The 19063-nt window shown below is 41.4% G+C and overlaps 2 protein-coding genes across 2 annotated transcripts; one reads left to right on the top strand and one right to left on the bottom strand.

Moving 5' to 3' along the window:
• Positions 1-4133: 4133 nt before the first annotated feature.
• Positions 4134-5610, bottom strand: htr1b (5-hydroxytryptamine (serotonin) receptor 1B). Its single transcript, XM_028395672.1, has one exon. The coding sequence runs from the start codon at positions 5259-5261 to the stop codon at positions 4134-4136; it is 1128 nt and encodes a 375-aa protein (XP_028251473.1). The 5' UTR covers positions 5262-5610.
• Positions 5611-14775: 9165 nt separating this feature from the next.
• Positions 14776-19034, top strand: LOC114427582 (5'-nucleotidase-like). The gene is made up of 9 exons (XM_028395727.1): positions 14776-15124; positions 15252-15474; positions 15652-15840; positions 15996-16193; positions 16660-16814; positions 17064-17172; positions 17259-17408; positions 17490-17690; positions 18412-19034. Exons 1-9 carry the CDS (start codon positions 14780-14782, stop codon positions 18567-18569), a joined length of 1728 nt encoding a protein of 575 aa, XP_028251528.1. The 5' UTR covers positions 14776-14779; the 3' UTR covers positions 18570-19034.
• The last annotated feature ends 29 nt before the right edge of the window (positions 19035-19063 follow it).

Here is a 19063-nt window from a genome sequence, read left to right as displayed (position 1 = left end):
TGTGGCAGTAATCAGGAGAAATTGAACTCAGCTCTCCAAGGATGTGATTCACCACAGTTCGTTTATGTTGTAACCTCTCTGGTAAGGACAGGCTGACCAGTTATTAGATAAGACTCCATTTAAATGTGCCACAGATGGACAGTTTTGATTGCACAACTATTATATGTGCAAGAATTACCCATAATTAATCTCCGTCTCACATTAATGATCACATTTTCCTGACTAATGACTAAACCCTAAAACAATTAACCATAATCCAAGTGATTTTTGCATGACCTATAAGGAGGTAAACAGAGGTCACCCTCCTTCCTACAGTAATGCTGTGGACATTGCCATTAATGCACACATAGAGTAGATGGATGGATCAAATGCCAACCAAATCCTCAGCTGTATGCACACCTCCTCCGCCCCTAACTGCCTAATTTAGTGATATATTGCATGTCAGGCTAGAGCTGATGTTAAGTGTGATAGATTCACCGAGCAGCAGTAGTAACAGTCCCACAAGTGTAAACACAGCCAGTCAATTGGATCGCCAGTATGGTCGCATTATTCAGCCCATTTTCTAAGTGTGTCTTCTGATGTGAACCTCTGCAGGATGATTCAGACACATATTCTCAGACATGTAGGTGAGCTAGAGGTGAAACTGAAGCAAAGTGCTGTGAACCTTTAAAGCCATCCACTGTGTTGAAAGGCAGAGACACTGCTTGTGGCCATGGGTTTGCTGTGAAGCAAAGAAGGAATGACTGAAGGCTGTGACTTAACACACACATAAAATAACACCTTCAGCCACACTTGAGCTGGGATGGGTTTTGGGAATATGGGCAGTTTGTCCTCACTAGAAAAACAACACCAGTGCTTACATTGTAAAAATGATCGATAAGTGTTTATGTAGCCGAGCGCCCTCTTGAGGTCATGTGAATAACGGCATGGTCACAATAATAAGACAATGAATAGGAGAGACTATTTTTCCTGGTCTATTAATACGTTTCTTTCTGGTGTAAAGTGTATAGTGGGTGATTTTGTTTCATAACTCACTCATTTTATTTATATTAAGACTTACAATTACACATAATAATAGGCATGGCTGCTTCAGGTGAAGGCAAGTGACATGCCACAGCTTCCTGCTTCCTGCTCAGCTAGTTTAGGTGGACTGTGATACTGCCAACATGACAACAGTTGGAGCCGCCCCAGAGCAGGGACTCAGAACAGCGCTTCCGAAACCTTTGGGTGATCAACCTTTTTTCTAAATAGTGTGACTTGGATGTTGAATGTTGGCAGCAAGACCTGAAAGCAAATCTCCCACACACACACTGGTAGAAATTCTTGGTGATTTTTGGTGGTCACATGGGTTTTAAAATTCAAAATGGCTGCGGGCCACTGCCGGTAGTTTCCACACCTATAGAAGGGATACGATACTCTTTTTATTTCCAACTTCCAATTCCATTTCCTCTTGACACGCTGCTACTTTCATACTGTTTTCCATGTTAGTTGATGATTATCTGCTTCATATTATTCTTTAGGGCAGCAAGTTTTTTATTTGCATATCAGGCAGGTAGCATTTCCACTGAGCTCTAAAAAAAGAACTGCAGTGCCCATCTCTCCTAACATCGTCTATGCATCATCCTACAACACCCTCTGAACTTTGTTCATACACAAAAAGAATTATTTTTTGATAGAACTGTGTTTTTATCTCATTTGTATATTGCAGCTAGTATTCATTTGTATAAAATAAATACAAATATCACATTAAAAAAGTTTTAATCCAGATTAAATCATGCTTTGGACATAGCGTGTGGACTGCATGGAGCGGGTCAGTGGGTCAGAAGTGGCTCTCAGGCCAATGCGTATATGTATATAACAGCATACAATGTATCACTGACAGCTAACATCCGATTCTATCTCTAATTATTATTCACTCCTAATCTCCTTACCTTTCCTCACCACGTAATGGATGAGTTGCTGACTTGTTTCCCTCCGTGTCAAGGTCAATTGTTCTCATCTTGGTGAGGTAATTTATTATTACCAGATGGCTCGTTGTGCCTCCACCTTTCAGGAGGTGAACACTGCAAAGCTTCTTCAATCAGAGGCAGGTGAAACCAAAACGACTTCCTTTAGTGAAGGAATATTTTATAGGTTCATTACACATGTGTTCAGTCTCATTAGCTGTTACATCAGCGGCGTCCTTCACTCCACAGCGGACCTGCAGCAGATCAGTAAACACAGCACATCCAGCGTATAGAAAAAAAAGAAGAAGAAGAAGAAGAAGTGGTTGTATAATTAATGTATTTGTCTGCACGATGCAATCATCTCATGTCAACAACAGGATAATGCGTGTTGCCCTGCAGCAGGAGCAGCGTTGTTACTGACATGCAATTCTTGTTTAAATACACAAAATCATAAACCCTGCTTGTCAAACATCAGCGATTTTCCTGCTTGAAAGATTTATCTGGTCCATTATAGATAAACTGTATCACTGTATGTGTAATGACATGGGGGGGAAAAAAGCACTTAGCACTCTAATGTTGTGGCCAAATTTCACTGCAGTGTCTGAGTGGGTGGTGCAGCGTGTGCCCAATGTGCAAGCAAAAATTCACACAGTTTAGAAGGATGAAGAGAAACACAACTAGGTTATACTCAATGTTACATACACGCTCCAACAGACTGTGAGTTCCTATCAATATATGAAAACATTAGCCAATCAGGCTAAATCCCCTTCCATCTCCAATGCAACTGATGGTTTGGATGGAACGTGTGCAGGAACATCTTAAGTTCTGCTGCTTTTCTATTGGCTGCAATGCACTGCTAAACTAATCAACAATTACTAAGTGCCTAATCCAAATAACAATAACTTTTTTGTGTTTACATTTAAAGAAAAGGTGCATCCTATTTGTATCACTGACCATGAGTGTTACACTGAAAACTGCTGGTCATGGTTACAGTTATTACACATTAAAGCTTTGCCATCCAGTGTGTCACCTAATGTTATAAAATAAACTACTTTGAATCCTCACACACAGTCATGCATGATGAACCATGTGAAAATTCACACATGGAAAGTACACATGTGACAACAGGAGTGCATATATATAAAGCCGACTGGTGTCATGGATGATGTTGAGTCTGGAAGCTGCATCACAAAGCTCTCACTCAGGGAACAATCGTGCCAGACAAATGCTTAGAAGCCTTTATTGCACAGCATGTCTGAACAGATAAATTCCTATGACAACATTTTATTGTATTTTTTTTTATTCCACATAATGCTGACAAATCCTCTGGATAATTTTCTTTCGTAGTTTTTTTTTTGCAGCTCTGCAGGCCAGATTCAAACCAGCCAAACCATGTGACACATGATCAACACAACATACTGTAGATAGAGATTTAATGTAGCAGCAAACACACACACACGTACGCTAAAACACGGTGATGTTTGTTCTGCAAAATTGAACCGATCATGAGAACGTTCAGCTCTGCTGGGTAAATATCAGCTGCAGTTTCTTTGTTTGACACTGATATTATATGAATCTTTTCTTAGTGCTGGGTACGACGACCAGACTTTTGCCCAGCTGCACGAGTCTTATATAAATATAACCAAAGGAAGGAACCCATATATATATATATCTAGAAATATATATATATATATATATATATATATATATATATATATATATATATATATATATATATATATGTGTGTGTGTGTGTGTGTGTGTGTGTGTGTGTTATTTCTGACTGTGAATTACATCCACATCTGTGTACTTGCTTTAATGGGTCAGTTACTGCATGGGTCTAATGTGCTGTGAGTGTCATTAACATACCATCATTAACAACCTTATTTTACAGCTGCTGAAAAGTGACTGATTGAGTTCTCCAATGCAAAAATATCCATATTCACAATTTAATTTCCTCATCAAGTCCTCACTCAGTTCAAACTGTGATTTCTTGTGTGATCAGTTTAATTCCAGATTTAATAGGTTTGTTTAAAGCAAATGTCATTTTGATCTTGACGCAGATGGATATTTCTTCCCCCTGCGTGCACATCTTATAATACCTGTGACTCTCAGAAAGGATATTATTTTTGGCACCCTTTAGCTATATTAAAAAATAAACACCTTCTTGCAGATTAAAGAAGCAGTTCACGACCTGCAGCACCTGAAGCGCACAAGTTTATGAAAAGCTTTCTTGAAGTCCTCGTTAGACATGGTGTATATGATGGGGTTAATGAGGGAATTCAGATATCCCAACCAGGTAAAGAAGTCAAATAACTCGGGGTTAAAACATGTGTCACATGTGGCCACCAGCAGAGTGTAAATGAAAAACGGCAGCCAGCAAATGATGTAAGCCCCGAGGATTATCCCCAAAGTCTTTGTCGCTTTTCTCTCTCTGGCTGCTGAGATGCGCTTTTTCTCCAAGAGCGCATCAGACACCGTCACCTTCACCTGGTTCTCGCTCGTTGAAGAGCCGGTGTCGCTGGATGGAGTGTCGTGTCTCCCGCACTGTAAAGAACTCGTGGACGCTACGGACCCAGGTGAGTTGGTGACCAGATGCGCCGAGGTCAGTCTCTTCCCGACCTTTTTGGGGGACTGCTTCAGGATGCGTTTCCGAGCCTCCACGTATATCCGTCCGTAGAGGACAATTAGCAGCAAAGTGGGGATGTAGAATGCCCCAAAAGTGGAGTAGATGGTGTAGAAAATGTGATCCGTGTTGACACTGCAGCTGGTCAGTTCCTCCGCTTTCACCTGCCTCCAGAAGAGAGGCGGCAGGGAGATGGAGATGGCGATCACCCAGGCAGTGGCCACCATCCCGGCCGCGCGTCCCGGCGTGCGCTTTTTGGAGTACTCCACTGCGTCCGTGATGGCCCAGTACCTATCCAAAGCGATTACGCACAGGTGGAGGATGGACGCGGTGCAACACGTTATGTCAGAGGAGAGCCAGATGTCGCACACGATTTGACCCAGCGTCCAGGTGTGGATGACGGTGTACAGGACGCAGATGGGCATCACCAAAATAGACACCAGCAGGTCGGTGACGGCCAGGGAGGCGATCAGAAAGTTGGCAGGAGTTTGCAGTTTCGTCGACTGGGAGATGGTTGCGATGACGAACGCGTTGGATAAAGTGGTAGCGAGAGTGATAACGGAGAGAATCACAGCCAGACTGATCTGATAGGCGAGACTCTCTGCGCTCTCATCCACAGTGGTTGGATCTGAAACAAAACTGTCATTTGTAGAGTTGAGACTTGGTTCGACTTGACCGGAGAGCTCCATGACTGTGTCCGTTTTTTTTATTCAAAGCGCCCTTTCTCTTTATGAACGTCGCCTTATCCGTGCCATCCAATTTGAGGCATGGCACAATCAGTCTGTAATATCACAACCACGACTCCTTTCTTCTTCATAGTTTTAATGTGAAAGCAGACATCCATCCATCACTGGATTTCAAACTTTTCCGCTTTTCATCCATAAACAAAACTCCCTAACTGTCAGTGCGCACACCAAATAAGACAGAAAAAAAGGTTTCAATGTGAAAGTTGAGAGCTGTGTCCTGACGCCCCAACATCTGGGAGGGAGGATGTCACAGATAATCCACATGTAGGGCAGAAGTTCTCCAGAGCTGCGCCTCCTCGGGCCCCTTGTGGTTGAATGATGAGCCAACCCAAAGTCTCGTTTTTATACAGACTCTGACATCAAACAAGCGCCACTGATCACAGCCTTGTTCTCTCTCTCTCTCTCTCTCTCTCTCTCTCTCTCTCTCATGAAGAGTAGGCTATCTGCTGGGTCATAGTGCTCAGTGTTTCCCATTTGTCACAACTAATATTTACACCACAGATACTGTGATTTAAATACTTTTTATGGAACACAAGGTAACATGAGCACACATGTCCAGCCTCTGTGTAGGCTTTAGTAACTTATAGCTTGTGTTGTGTGCTAGTGTTTTATGGATCCATTGTGAACCACAAAGAGGAACAGTGTCTGCAGGCTTGGTGGTGAACATTTTGTGAACTCATTAAGTGTCAATCAAGCCATCAAATGTGTAGTAAATGTCTTTTATCAAAATCCTATGTCTTATGTGCCTTGATTTAGCCCCCTATAGTGTGCAACTGTTGAAAAGACATATTTTTTTATATGTTAAATTAGAGCAGATGTCACAAATTGCTTAACAAAGAAGAGAGTTCCAAAGTTTAGGAGCTACAAACTGAAAGAAACAGTGTCCCTGAGCCTGGAGTAACCAAGAAACAGGGGGGGGGGTCTGCCAGATCAGGCTTTTGATCATTCAGAAATGATTTTAACGCTGTTAAAATCATTTCTGAATGATCAAAATCAAGGTCAGAGTTTTATTAGACCGCCATCAAAAGCTTGGATAAAGAGTGATTGCTGTCAATGTGGAAGTAAATAAGCAATTGATTATTTTTATGTGTGTTGTGTTCTGTTTTACTGCAGCCATACATTGTATTGTTTTAAGACCCTGGCAGGGCTTATTAATGTTCTATTGATTGTCTTCATCTGTATGTATTGTGGGGCCTCAGTCAGAGTTTATTGCAATTATATATATTTCACAGTGACACACAACAACAGTGCTTTCTACCTGGCCTATGTTATGCATGCTCCGAGGCCTACAGAGCATTGGATTGTGTTATAGTGGGTATGTCACATATATTGTTTTAGCTCCAAAATATAATAAGCTTTACACAGAATAGTGCTTACAGGTACTGTATGTATTGTCCTGTTTATGATGGCTTCTCATTTTGATGATCTCATACCACAAAAAAAAATGTTTTTTTTTCCATCTACACAGTGCCTGGATAAGAGATTTATCAGACATGACATAACATGGTGATTTGTCCATTCATGGATGGAGGGTTGAGGATGATGTCTTCACACACACACACACACCAGATCCTGCTACTTTTGGCACTTCTGATGTGTGAAAGCAGCTGTCATTGATATTGAGTCACTGCCAGTTAAGCATGATGCTGTGAACCTCTCATACAGAACATCACATCAGAGCTCAGCTTCACTTATTCCTTCACTCAGGCTGCAGCCGGATGCTGATCTTTTCAACAGCACATTTTTTTTTGGGGGGGGGGGGGTGAATTTTGTCCATCAGGAAATATTCAAAGTGCGCACACACACACACACACACACATACACACACAATGGGACAATGTCCATTTCCCAAAGTGAGGAACTGAAATGACTCCAAGTAATGAATCTGCTGTTATATATTCTTTTCTCATCTCAAGCAGCTGGAGCAATCATATCTCCCATTCTGCACTACTTTTATTCATCACAAACTTTTAATTGAAATTGACTTAAACTCTGCTGCCTGGGAGTCACATTCCACCGTCTTCATCTGTGGGACTCAGCTGCTTTTGTTAAAGAAAATCTGCACCCAGTATTGCAGTGCAAATATGTTTTTGCTGTTGTTTTTTTTTTATCAGTTTTTATGCCTGAAACAAAAGATACCTGCTATTTTTTCAGATTGTAAGGTAAAGATTTGAAACACAATCTGTCAAACATAAAAAAATAGAACAAAATCTAAAAAAAGGGCAACTATTACCATGCATGAAATCACACTGTTAGTAATGTATTAGTATATTTGGGTCACATTTGTCAGCTAGGCCTACATAATTACATAATTGCATGTTGCATGTTGCATGTTGTTGCAACTGAGGGTGGGTTTGTGCAAAGGAAGTAGGACAAACTAAAAAAAAGACTAGGAAGTTGAACTAAGAATAAGCTTTAAGAAACCAAAAAAAATCAACAAAACATAAAAATATACAAAGAATAACCAACAAATTCCTGAACAAAGAAACCAAGACAGGCAAAGCAGTCCACAAAAAAGGTATGTTTATCCTCTAGAAACTAAAAAAAAGGCCGAATACTCAGGAGACACACAATACAAACTGGCAGGGAGTGAAGGGAGGCACACATGATATACACGAGGGAGGGAGGGACAATGAGACACAGGTGAGACACATTAGGGCAGGTAATCAACAAGGAGGAAGTAAGACACACAAGGGAACAGAGCCTTTCACAATAAAAACCCATGAATATACTAACTAATATCAAATACCCAAACAACCAAAATACAATAATACAAATAAATACAAATATTTAATCAGAAAGTAAGAACACCCATGGATCATGACAGCATCAGGGTGCTCATAGACCAGCAGTCATTGTCACATTGAACTGTAATTAATGCACTGCTCTGCACTGTCACTTCACAAGGTCACTTTAGTATAGTCACTGCATATTGATGACTATTTGCAGTGTTTACTCCATCTTGCACTACTTGTACACTAGTACCACCTCACCGACCCATGTGGTACCTATTACATTATGACATTATTACACTGTTCCACTTGTTCATATAAGGGTCTATGTTTGCCAGTACAACCGCCACTCATTTTATGTTCTGTTCATTGTCTGTTGTCTGTTATGTCATGTCTGTTATGCCATGTCAATTAAGCCTTACTTTAGTTTATTTACCTTAAATTTATCTTAGTTCTATCTTATTTCATGTTAATTATTATATGTTCTTATGTATGCACCAATCACTAAGGCAAATTCCTAGTAATGTGAATCCCCTTCACTTACATGGCAATAAACATGATTCTGATTCTGCAGGGGTTATTTATTTAATGATGTTTTTACTGTGGTAAATTTGGTAAAAGTACCCACAGATCACTTGACTTATAAACAAAATATAGGTAAAATGTTGCATTTTTACTATAAATGTGTGCAAAAAATTTAACTTGAAATTCCAGCAACATACAAATGTATAAAATAAAATAAAACAAGATTTAGAATGATGGTCGCTCTTATGACCATTAAACATTGAAACTGACCAATCAGGGCAGTTTGTGGATTGAGTGGCTTCCATAGCAACAGAAAACATATAAATATCTGGAGTCAAAAATACAAACAACTAGCCTGTTCACGTGAACCTTAGAAGGGTGAGGACATCTAATTGTGTTCTGCAATCAAGTTATATTTATACTTAACCATTTCTCCAGCATATAATTTTTCATTTCTACCTCCTGTCAACCACACGAACACACATTTACAAGCTTGAAGAAGTTGTTTCCATCTTAACATGCCAGGGATGTCAGGTCAGATGATATTTTCTAGGGACACTGAAGTCATTTTAATCCATAAGGCATAGGTAAATATCTCTGACACCTTCGAAAACTACATTAGACATGTTTTTTTTTCTAATGCCAGATAATTGCTTTTGATGTTGGTAAATTTATTCAGGGAACCTGACTGCACATGTCGCAGGAAGCTTTTATTGAATTTGAGGTAATAAACAGTATGCGTGTGATTTCTGTTGTTTAACACTCCCCTACAGGCAGCACACCCCCCTCCATGCTCGGCAGACAGTAACCTCAAACCCTGTGAAACAGATCCTCCTGTGAGCTTGTGATTGTACCCCTTGACTGATCATGTCAGTCTGGCTCCACTAATGCACGCTGCACAGCATGTTTTTGGTGACATCCATTTGGGGTGCAGAGGACATGGAACTTAAACTTTGACATGTATGACCTGTTACCAAAGTCCCAAATGGGTGTTGTTGTCATGACCCAGATCATCATCAGCAGAAGCAGCAGCAGCAGCAGGGAACAACTTCTGTGACTGTCTTTGTTATCTCCTCTTATCTCTAAACACACTGCAGTACAGCACAGTTATCCAGCAACCTGGCCTCTCACACTGGCCAGGAATGTCCTATTTTTAGTCCTGTGCAGTGATGCTTAAAGTGGATACAGTAAACCACATACAAGTTATACAAAAACCTTTTTTTCTAAGTTAAGAGTGTGTGTGGAGCTCATCTAGAGCTCCACACACTCCTAAGTGCCAGTACAACAATGTTAGCAAGCGGCTAGCATCATTTCTACATGTAACTCTGAAACCATAACCCCGATGTGGACATGAGTCTGCACATACTTCTTGGTTGCTTACACGTTCTCCTGTAGGTGTAGCCACCCTACAAAGAGGAAAAAAATTACTTATAGAATACGATTATTAGGGCTTATTGTAAACAATTGTCTGAGGAGCGGCATCAGGACGATTATTTTAATGTCGAACCCTTCCCGACCTCAGACTGACTCTTAATGTTGCGTGCATTCACAGCTCGCGTTGCATGGTGGCAGACAGACACACACAACACAAACCCAAGCCAAGAGGAATATAGATAAAGTAAAACTATGGCAACAACATTGATGCCTTTATAATGTCTCATGCAAGGCAAATACCACAATAGGGTCAGCACGGAAAGTCTTTTGTTTAACGCCTGCACACAAGGTTCTGTGAGATTTTGTTTCTTCAATGGTGACAACAAACAGCAGGTGTGTGGTCTTGTAGTCTGGCCAATTCGTCTAGTTTGTCTATTCAGAGCATTATAATGATTTTTAAAAAATGCCGAATTATACTGTGTAGGTTACTGAAAAGCATAAAGCTTGTTGGGTTACCATGTTGTGTTGAAAACCATGGTGGAAAAATGAATTCAACAATAAATCCCATAGGCAAGGCAAGGCAAGGCAAGCTTTATTTATATAGCACCATTCATACACAAGGCATTTCAGAGTGCTTTACATAAGATGAAATCACAGAATAAAAACATTTTAAAACATTAAATTAAGAAGGAAATTAAAATCATAAAAAGAATAAAATCATAAAAAAAACATCAAATAAAATCAGGATGATTAAATGAGAAGAGTGCAGTAAAGTAATTAGGAGAACGCTGCAGTAAACAAATGTGTTTTCAGGCCTGACTTAAATGAAGTGACTGTCTGAGCAGACCTCAGGTGTTCAGGAAGGCTGTTCCACAGGTGAGGGGCAGAATAACTGAATCCTGCTTCACTCTGTTTGGTTCTGACCCTGGGTACACACAGTAGGCCTGTCCCTGATGATCTCAAGCGTCTGGATGGTTCATAGGGAACCAATAAGTCCAGGATGTCCAAGACCATTCAGTGCTTTGTAGACCAGGAGTAAAGTTTTGAAATGTATCCTTTGACTCACAGGAAGCCAGTGCAGTGATTTGAGGACCGGTGTGATGTGGTCCATTTTCCTGGTATTACTCAGAACTCTAGCAGCAGCATTTTGGACCAGCTGCAGCTGCCTGGCGGATTTTTTGCTAAGACCTGTGAGGACGCCGTTACAATAATCTAGCCTACTGAAAATAAATGCATGAATAAGTTTTTCTGTGTCTTAAGAAGAAAGCCCTTGATCCTAGCAATTTTTTTCAGGTGGTAATAGGCAGACTTAGTAATGGCTTTTATATGGGTGTTAAAATTCAGGTCTGAGTCGAGTATTACACCCAGATTTCTGGCTTGGTTTGTGACCTTCAGTGACATGGAGTCAAGGTAAGCACTGATCTTAGCTCTTTCATTTTTGGGGCCAAAATATATATAGTTTTCCAGGGTGGGGGTGACGTCTGTGCATACCCAGTGTAAATAAATATAGATTAAAATATCCTCATGATTCTAATCACAATGTGATTAGAATCATGTATTCTTTGGAATATTAAAATCAAACATAATTATGAGCAGACTGCTGTTATTCCTCTGTATACAACAGGCTACACTTTCGCACTTTCTCTGACTTTAGTTGCACTTTGCTCACATTTTTTGGGGGCGACCTTTTAGTTATTGTGGTCATCTCTCTCTGTCCTTTGATAACTGACAGCTGGGTCAAACAAGACCAAATAGGGCAAACCCAAATCAGGGCAGATCCCCTGTTGTTATGACATTCAACCCTCCCACACCACCTACCCCAAACCACCAGCGCACAGGCAATGGCTCCTTCCCTTATCCAAGTGTTTGTGAGATGCGACATGGGAGAGATGACCGAGCTGGGCAGCTGGGTCAGCCATGTTTGGAATCTGGGGTCCAAAAAAAATTTGGATTCAAACAAGAGCGGCAGTGTGGAGGCAGAATTCGTTTTGGTGATTTACATGAGTGAAAGTATCAACAAGTAGCACTATATCAATCGATCAATTAGGATTAGGTGCAAGGTGTTTTGTCAAGATTAGATTATTAATGGTGGAGTTATCAGTGCAGCATGAGCAGCATGTAGCTGCTACAGGTGGCAGAGGACAAAAGAAAACACAATGCACAAATCACTTCCACTCTCTCTCTCTCTCTCTGTGTGTGTGTGTGTGTGTGTGTGTGTGTGTGTGCTACCCCTAAACCCAAGACCACAATATGCAGTGCAGTTGATAACTAGAGTCCACACACGTTGTCCGAAATAGAATAACAACAAACATGGAGGGATCTGGATAAGTAAGGAACTGAGTCTAAACAAAGCAGGGGAAACTGTGAAACACACACTAAATACACAAGGTGGGGCTTATAAGACACAGGTGGAATCAATAAGGGCAGGAAGTGACACAAGGAAATAAAACAAGAAAATACAACGGAGAAACATATACCACAAGAAAACAGGCAAGTTAAAAAATAAAACAGGAAGCAATACTGTTAGGTCTCAGGTCTAGGGGCCTATATATATATATTTCCATTTTCTAAAATATTACATACTATACATGTATAGAATGTACAGTAGTGGTAGGACATGCTTGAAGATAAAATAGAACATTTCTGAACATTTATACACAAATCTTCTGTGCTGGAACATTTCCACATGTGTGTGATCTGCATGCTGCATTCGAGTACAATGACAGAACCAAATATAGGACACGTGTTGAGTTTAGAGAAGCCGCCCTGCTGCAGCGTGCCCCAGCCCTGGTCTAATGGGATGCTGTGCCTTCTGCTCCGCCAATCAGCTCTTGAAGGCCTCTGGCTAAAAATGTATTGAGAGAGATATTTACAACTGGAGGCTTTTTAACTTTCCAAATCTGATGATCATATGAAGTCTCCATGTAGGGGATTGTGCCACTTTTTGGAGAGCTGTGCCCCATTTTAAGGAGACCCTCGCTGAGCGCAGTCTGTCTGTGTGTCGCCGGAGCGAAGGTTTTGCTCACTTGGTGAGCATTTTAGCACACACGAGGAAGAGGAGGAGGAAGAGGAGGAGAACGTGTGCTGTAAATGCACTCTGTAAAGCATTATTTTAACCCCTGGAGGAAAAAACATGTGACAGGAAATGAGCTAAGTGGTGAGGATGACTGCTGACTGATAACAGGCTGGTGCTACTGTGGTCCGGGTTATAAGTGAAAGTGGCTGAGTCCATTTAAAGTCCACACTTCAAGAGAGGAGGACAAGGAAAAAAAGTATGTGTAAAAGTAAAGATGCTGCAGTGATACCATTGTGTCACTCACTGAGGATTTCTTACATAATGCATACCATTCCCTCCTCTAACATATCACAGATGGTCTCATTTTCACAATGAAAGAAAGATTACCCAGAGGTATAGATCAAAAAACATTGCAATTGACATGCTGCTTGGAGATGTGAGAAGAAGATAGGACCTGCTAATGTTAAAAGAGTGTGAGAGGAGATTTACTGCCTCCTGGAGGTATACGCTGTCTGATTTTTTTTGTGTGTGTTTGTTTACCTACTTTATGTGCAAGCTTTGTGTACTGAAAGAGACACTGGGTGATACAGACCAGCACCGGCAGAGAAGTGCTAATAGCACACATCAGGGCTGGTGGGCCTGATGCCTCATGGAGTGTGAAAAGCAGGGGTTATTGAGCCGGACAGGCACAGGGTTCACACTGGGAACAAGCATCACTGAAATATCATCACCAGCCTGTCAGTAATATCTCGAAAAACCAGGGCTGGAGAAATATCATGTTGCTGCACACAAGAGGCGATTGTGGGGATGAAGCCAAAAGATCTCATTTCTTAAGATGATCACCTGTCTCACAGACTCACATCCATCAGAAAGTTATCAGAGCTGTGTGTGTGTGTGTGTGTGTAGAGAATGTTTACACTTTGCAAACACAATGCCATCTGTGTATCTGTGTCAACCCGCGTGCCACTGGCAACATCTGGCAAACACCACAAGTTGGTACCCAGCAGAGTACTCAGTCTGCTAGCTGCTGTAAGGCTGCTGTTGGTGGCACAGATGTGACATGTGATCTCGTCCTTGGGCTCATATATACTGTACATACGAAATGTATGTTTATTGAGACATAGTGTAGCTAATTTAAATGACAACAGCTGTTTTATCTCCCTCTGCTGCTGCAGAGTTTTCACACAGGTAAACTTTTGGTTTCCTACTCTGCAACCTGTCAGCGAACGCAGCATGGAGTGCTGGTGGTGGGCACTGATGCGTACTTCTTCACATACCACACTTTTTTATTAGATACATTACTTTCATCTTAACAACTTCATTTATGAGAAGCCACAATAGTGGCTGTTATTTGTCCACTAAGTGGCGCTGGTGAGTGAAGGATGTGTATTAATCAGTGCACTACAGAGAAGGGGCTATTATTGATATTGAATTGTAGAGATAGCAAGAGAGATAATAATGTATTTTCTGGTTATTTATAAATAAGAAACTGTCACCAGTAAGACGCCCTGTGTTTATTATATGACACAATTGTCAGATGGTTAAATATTGGTTATAAATGCTTCATTATTTAATAATAAATGCATTTAGTTCACTGTAACGCTGATAACACGCTGCAACCAATCCCCCAAGGGGATTTTCTTGGCAACCAAAAAGTTTAAATCTCCAATAAATCCTTTAAAACATTGTTTGATGTACTTGCAGTTTTTCTTGTTCCACTACTTTAACACATCCCTCCTGAGAGGAAAAGCCCACGCCCTTTTCTTGTGCCTTATTCTCTTGGTCCCTGGTGCGTTTTTACGCACAGCTACAGAATGGATTCCTGGACGCCTCGGTGCGCTCTCTTGACTTCCCTCTGGCTCGCGCTGCCTTTGCACTTTTTGGGCAGCGTGTCAGCTTTTGAGGTGACAATATTACACACCAACGACAACCACGCACGCGTAGAGGAGACCAGCGTGGACTCTGGGAAATGTTCAAAAAACGGGACCTGTTTCGCTGGGGTCGCCAGGAGGTTCACCAAAGTGTCAGAGATCCGGAGAAATGACACGAACGTGTTGCTACTGGATGCTGGAGACCAGTTTCAAGGAACTGTCTGGTTCAACTACTACAAAGGCGCAGAAGCAGCATACTTTATGAACAAACTTGGCTACAATGCTATGGTAGTTGTCATGTTTTTTTTTATTTGTGATTTATAATCTGCAACTGGTGTGAATATTTGTGCCTTTTCCTTTGATTTCAATGATGGTTGGTTGATTGTTTTAAATGATGTGTTTATTCATCATGTAGGCTATTGGAAACCACGAGTTTGACAACGGGCTGGATGGTCTGATCAAGCCTTTCCTCCAGAGTGTAAATTACTCTGTGGTGAGTGCCAATATTAAACCTGACCAAGCTCTGGCCGCAAACCTGAGTGGTTACTACCAGCCCTACACAATCCTCAATGTGGGCTCGGAGCAAGTGGCTGTGGTCGGCTACACCACTGCAGAGACCCCCTACTTATCCTCACCAGGTAAATAAAAAAACACACACACACACAAATGCTGTTTGACTGATAAAGGTTGGACACCAGATTTCACACTCAATCTGAGCCTCTCCTCTGTGATCTTTAACTTTGTCTTTCAGATGCAGCACATATTTTTTTTCTCCCCTTGTCACAGCCTCTCCCTCTTCTTCCTATGTGTTGCAGGTGAACATTTAAAATTTGAGGATGAAGTGCAGGCGCTTCAGGTTCAGGTTGATAAACTGCAAAGTTGGGGCTATAATAAGATCATCGCACTGGGACACGCTGGCTTTGATGTAGACAAAGACATCGCCAAGCGTGTGAGAGGCATCGACGTTGTTGTCGGAGGGCACACCAACACATTCCTCTACAGTGGTATTTCTATCCTATTTTATTCCATGCATTTTTAACATGAGTTCCTTCCATGCAACAAACCTGCTTAAGATGCACAGCTCACTGTATTTGCAACCTAACTGTAACAGGAAGTACCTCAATGCACTTCAGACCACAAAGATGTTCTTTCTCTGCAGGAACTCCCCCATCCACTGAAGTGCCAGAAGGTTCATATCCTTTCATGGTAAGGTCTGATGATGGGAGAGAGGTACCGGTGGTCCAGGCCTATGCTTTTGGGAAGTATCTGGGATACTTAAAAGTCACATTTGATGAAAATGGGAATGTTATTAAAGCTGTTGGAAACCCCATCCTGATGGACAGCAGCGTATCTCAAGGTAGGAAACAGCCTTCCAGCCTCAGGAGGCTTGGTTATATAAATGTATGTAATTGCAAAGTATTCTCAGGAAGCGTGTTGTCCTGGTTGTGAGATCAGCTCAGGATATCATGTTGTCATGTATCCATGGCAACATCCGCCGTTCTTGGAAAACAGAAACAGAAATAATGAAATATGACTTTGGTTCAATTGTTTTAGAATTGTTGTTTTTTCTCTACTAAAGTTTTTTAGAATGCTGACTTTAATCTCAGAATCCAGATGGATATCTCAGAATTTGGACTTATCCCTCAGAATTCTGAGACTAAAGTCAGAATTATAATAAAATAAATTTAGAAAAAACCCACAATGAATAAAAAAAATCTCTCTAAATCTGTTTTTTTTTTTTCAATCACATGGAAACAATAACTAATGTTTGGTTAAATTTGTGTGACTTTGAAAAATGATTTCAATTGCGCTGACTCTCTCAGACGCAGGTATCCTTGCCGATGTTGCCAAATGGAAAGTGGACTTGGCTCAGTACTCCTCTCATTATGTCGGACAGACCTTAGTCTACCTCAATGGGACCTTTCAAGAGTGTCGATTTCGGGAGTGTAACATTGGAAACCTGATCTGTGACGCTACGGTAATAATGGCAATAATGTTCAAATGCAACATTCCCATCCGTCATTCAATCATATTATTCATAGTCTATTCAGAAAGCATTAACCGCTCTCTGACTCTGTTGTTCAGTGAGAACAGAGATCCCACCTCCACGCTGATTGTTCCTGCACTGTGCCTGTTCACCGGCTACCACTATGATGAAAAGCCATGCACCAACACAAGAAAGTACAGAAAGCAGGACTGCACTGACATTTCCCTTTTCCATGAACAGGTTAATCATTATCTAAAGTATTCCAACGAGCTGCAGTGGAGCCACGTCGCCTTGTGTATTCTGAACAGTGGAGCCATACGGTCAGCGATAGATGAGCGCCACAGAAACGGTACTTATTCTCCATTGTTGCCCCACAAAGACCCCTTTGTTCGGGCTGCACGTTTATAACGAACTGCCATTTATGTTTGTTTTCAGGTACCATAACGATGGAGGAGGTCCTCACTGTCTTACCATTTGGAGGAACCTTCGACATGATCCAGATGAAGGGGTCGACCCTGAAGAAGGTGTTTGAACACTCTGTTCGGAGATATGGAAAGATGTATGGAGAATTCCTACAAGTCTCAGGTCTGCTGACAACACTGTTTTACTGAACATTTCAGAACATGGTTCTTACACAAACACATATTTTTTCCCCCTGACATCCAGGCATTCACGTAGAGTATGACGTCGACAAGCCAGTGAACCAGCGCGTGGTGTCGCTCTCACTGCTCTGCATTGAGTGCAGGGTGCCAAAGTATGAACCGTTAGACCCGCAGAAGACGTACACTGTGGTCATGCCTTCCTACATAGCAGGCGGAGGTGATAGCTACACCATGATTAAAGAGGAGATGTTGAAGCATAACACAGGTGGGAAGCAGATGTGTGTCCCCTGTTCTATTAGCTGAGCTCCAATGTCTGTGATTAAAGGCTTACAGTTACCTAACTTTTTTTAACGCTGCCCTTTCACACAGGTCAGATCACTTAAATGAGTTTAGGACCACACACACAAAAGTGACTCAAGTCCTCTCATTACACACCAAACTCAGGTCACATTTACTTATCCATACAAAAGAAAACTTGTGTGTGTGATGAGCTGCCACGGCAACACTATTTGTTTTGTCTAGTCACACAGTGTACTAGCACACCCCTGCAGCTGAAGGTGAAAGGGTAATTAGTAAACACAGATCACCTGCAGTAATCAGGCCCTGTCTCCCTGTCTCCCTCCTGCCACTTCAATAGCCAGCGGCTTTGTGCTCAAACATGCCACTGCACAGTTTTACAGACATGTACACACTCACGGTGTTGATCCAAACGGCCAAAAATGTATTTTTCTCAACCCTTTGATGATTTGTCAAGGTCCAATGGTGGTCCACTAAATGGGCGGGACTGTATTAATTAGCATTCTTTGCTCGGGTACATATTCTCAGATCTGAGCTCTTTTTGTCTGTTCCTTCTTCCGGTGTGGTTACTCTAAAAGCATTGTGCCTTGCTTCCTCCTATTTAACACCATCTGACTGTAACTACCTTTCTTGGAAACCCAATTTATAGCTTTTAAATATTATTGTATTTTTTTTTCCATGTCTTACAGGTGATATGGACGTTTCTGTTTTATCCAAATACATCTCTGAAATGAAGCGTGTGTACCCCGCAGTGGAGGGCCGCATCATTTTTAGGAACTCGGCTGTCTTCACAGCTCACAGCGTCGGCTTGTTGCTGCTGAGTGTGTGTCTGTCCCTGAGCCTCTGATTGCCTCTGTGCAACTCTGGGAAACTGTGATAAAGTGAAGGGTTCAGAAACTCTTTCAGCACTCGGTTCACTGCCTTTTCCATTTGGCTAGCTTCAAGGATAACAACAGGATCGCAGGGGTTCAGCTTCATATTGGAGATATTAAAATGTTGACATTTCAAAAATACAGGAAGGTGATCTTGTGTATTTCAATGAAATATATTCCGTCTTTTCACTGAATGATGTAAACAAGCCAAAGGTCCAATTGACTCTTATTCTGTCTTAACATAAGAAACTGAGCACTTGTGCTTCTCATCATATTAAAGACACAAACAGTTACTCTAGTTATTTAATGGAAATATGATAAAAAAAAATGTTTTGTCTGCAAATGTGTCAGTGCATCCTGAGTGCATCCGTCCTCGTATCCTTCTGTAAGGTGGCTGTGATGAAGCCAGAATGAAAAGGAAAGACATTAAATATACTTTAACCACGCAAAGTGTTGCTGTCCAAGTCAT

This window comes from Parambassis ranga, chromosome 22 (genome assembly GCF_900634625.1).
Source record: "Parambassis ranga chromosome 22, fParRan2.1, whole genome shotgun sequence".
Taxonomy (NCBI): domain Eukaryota; kingdom Metazoa; phylum Chordata; class Actinopteri; family Ambassidae; genus Parambassis; species Parambassis ranga.
The sequence above is the reverse complement of the archived record's forward strand: the minus strand, read 5'-3'. Positions and strand labels throughout refer to the sequence as shown.

What these genes read in the sequence shown, in the direction of transcription:
- htr1b (XM_028395672.1), bottom strand. Translation starts at nt 5,261, where the DNA reads ATGGAGCTCTCCGGTCAAGTCGAACCAAGTCTCAACTCTACAAATGAC.
- LOC114427582 (XM_028395727.1), top strand. Translation starts at nt 14,780, where the DNA reads ATGGATTCCTGGACGCCTCGGTGCGCTCTCTTGACTTCCCTCTGGCTC. An exon ending in CCCCTACTTATCCTCACCAG is followed by an intron (nt 15,475 to 15,651) that starts GTAAATAAAAAA and finishes TATGTGTTGCAG; the next exon opens with GTGAACATTTAAAATTTGAG. An exon ending in CAACACATTCCTCTACAGTG is followed by an intron (nt 15,841 to 15,995) that starts GTATTTCTATCC and finishes CTTTCTCTGCAG; the next exon opens with GAACTCCCCCATCCACTGAA.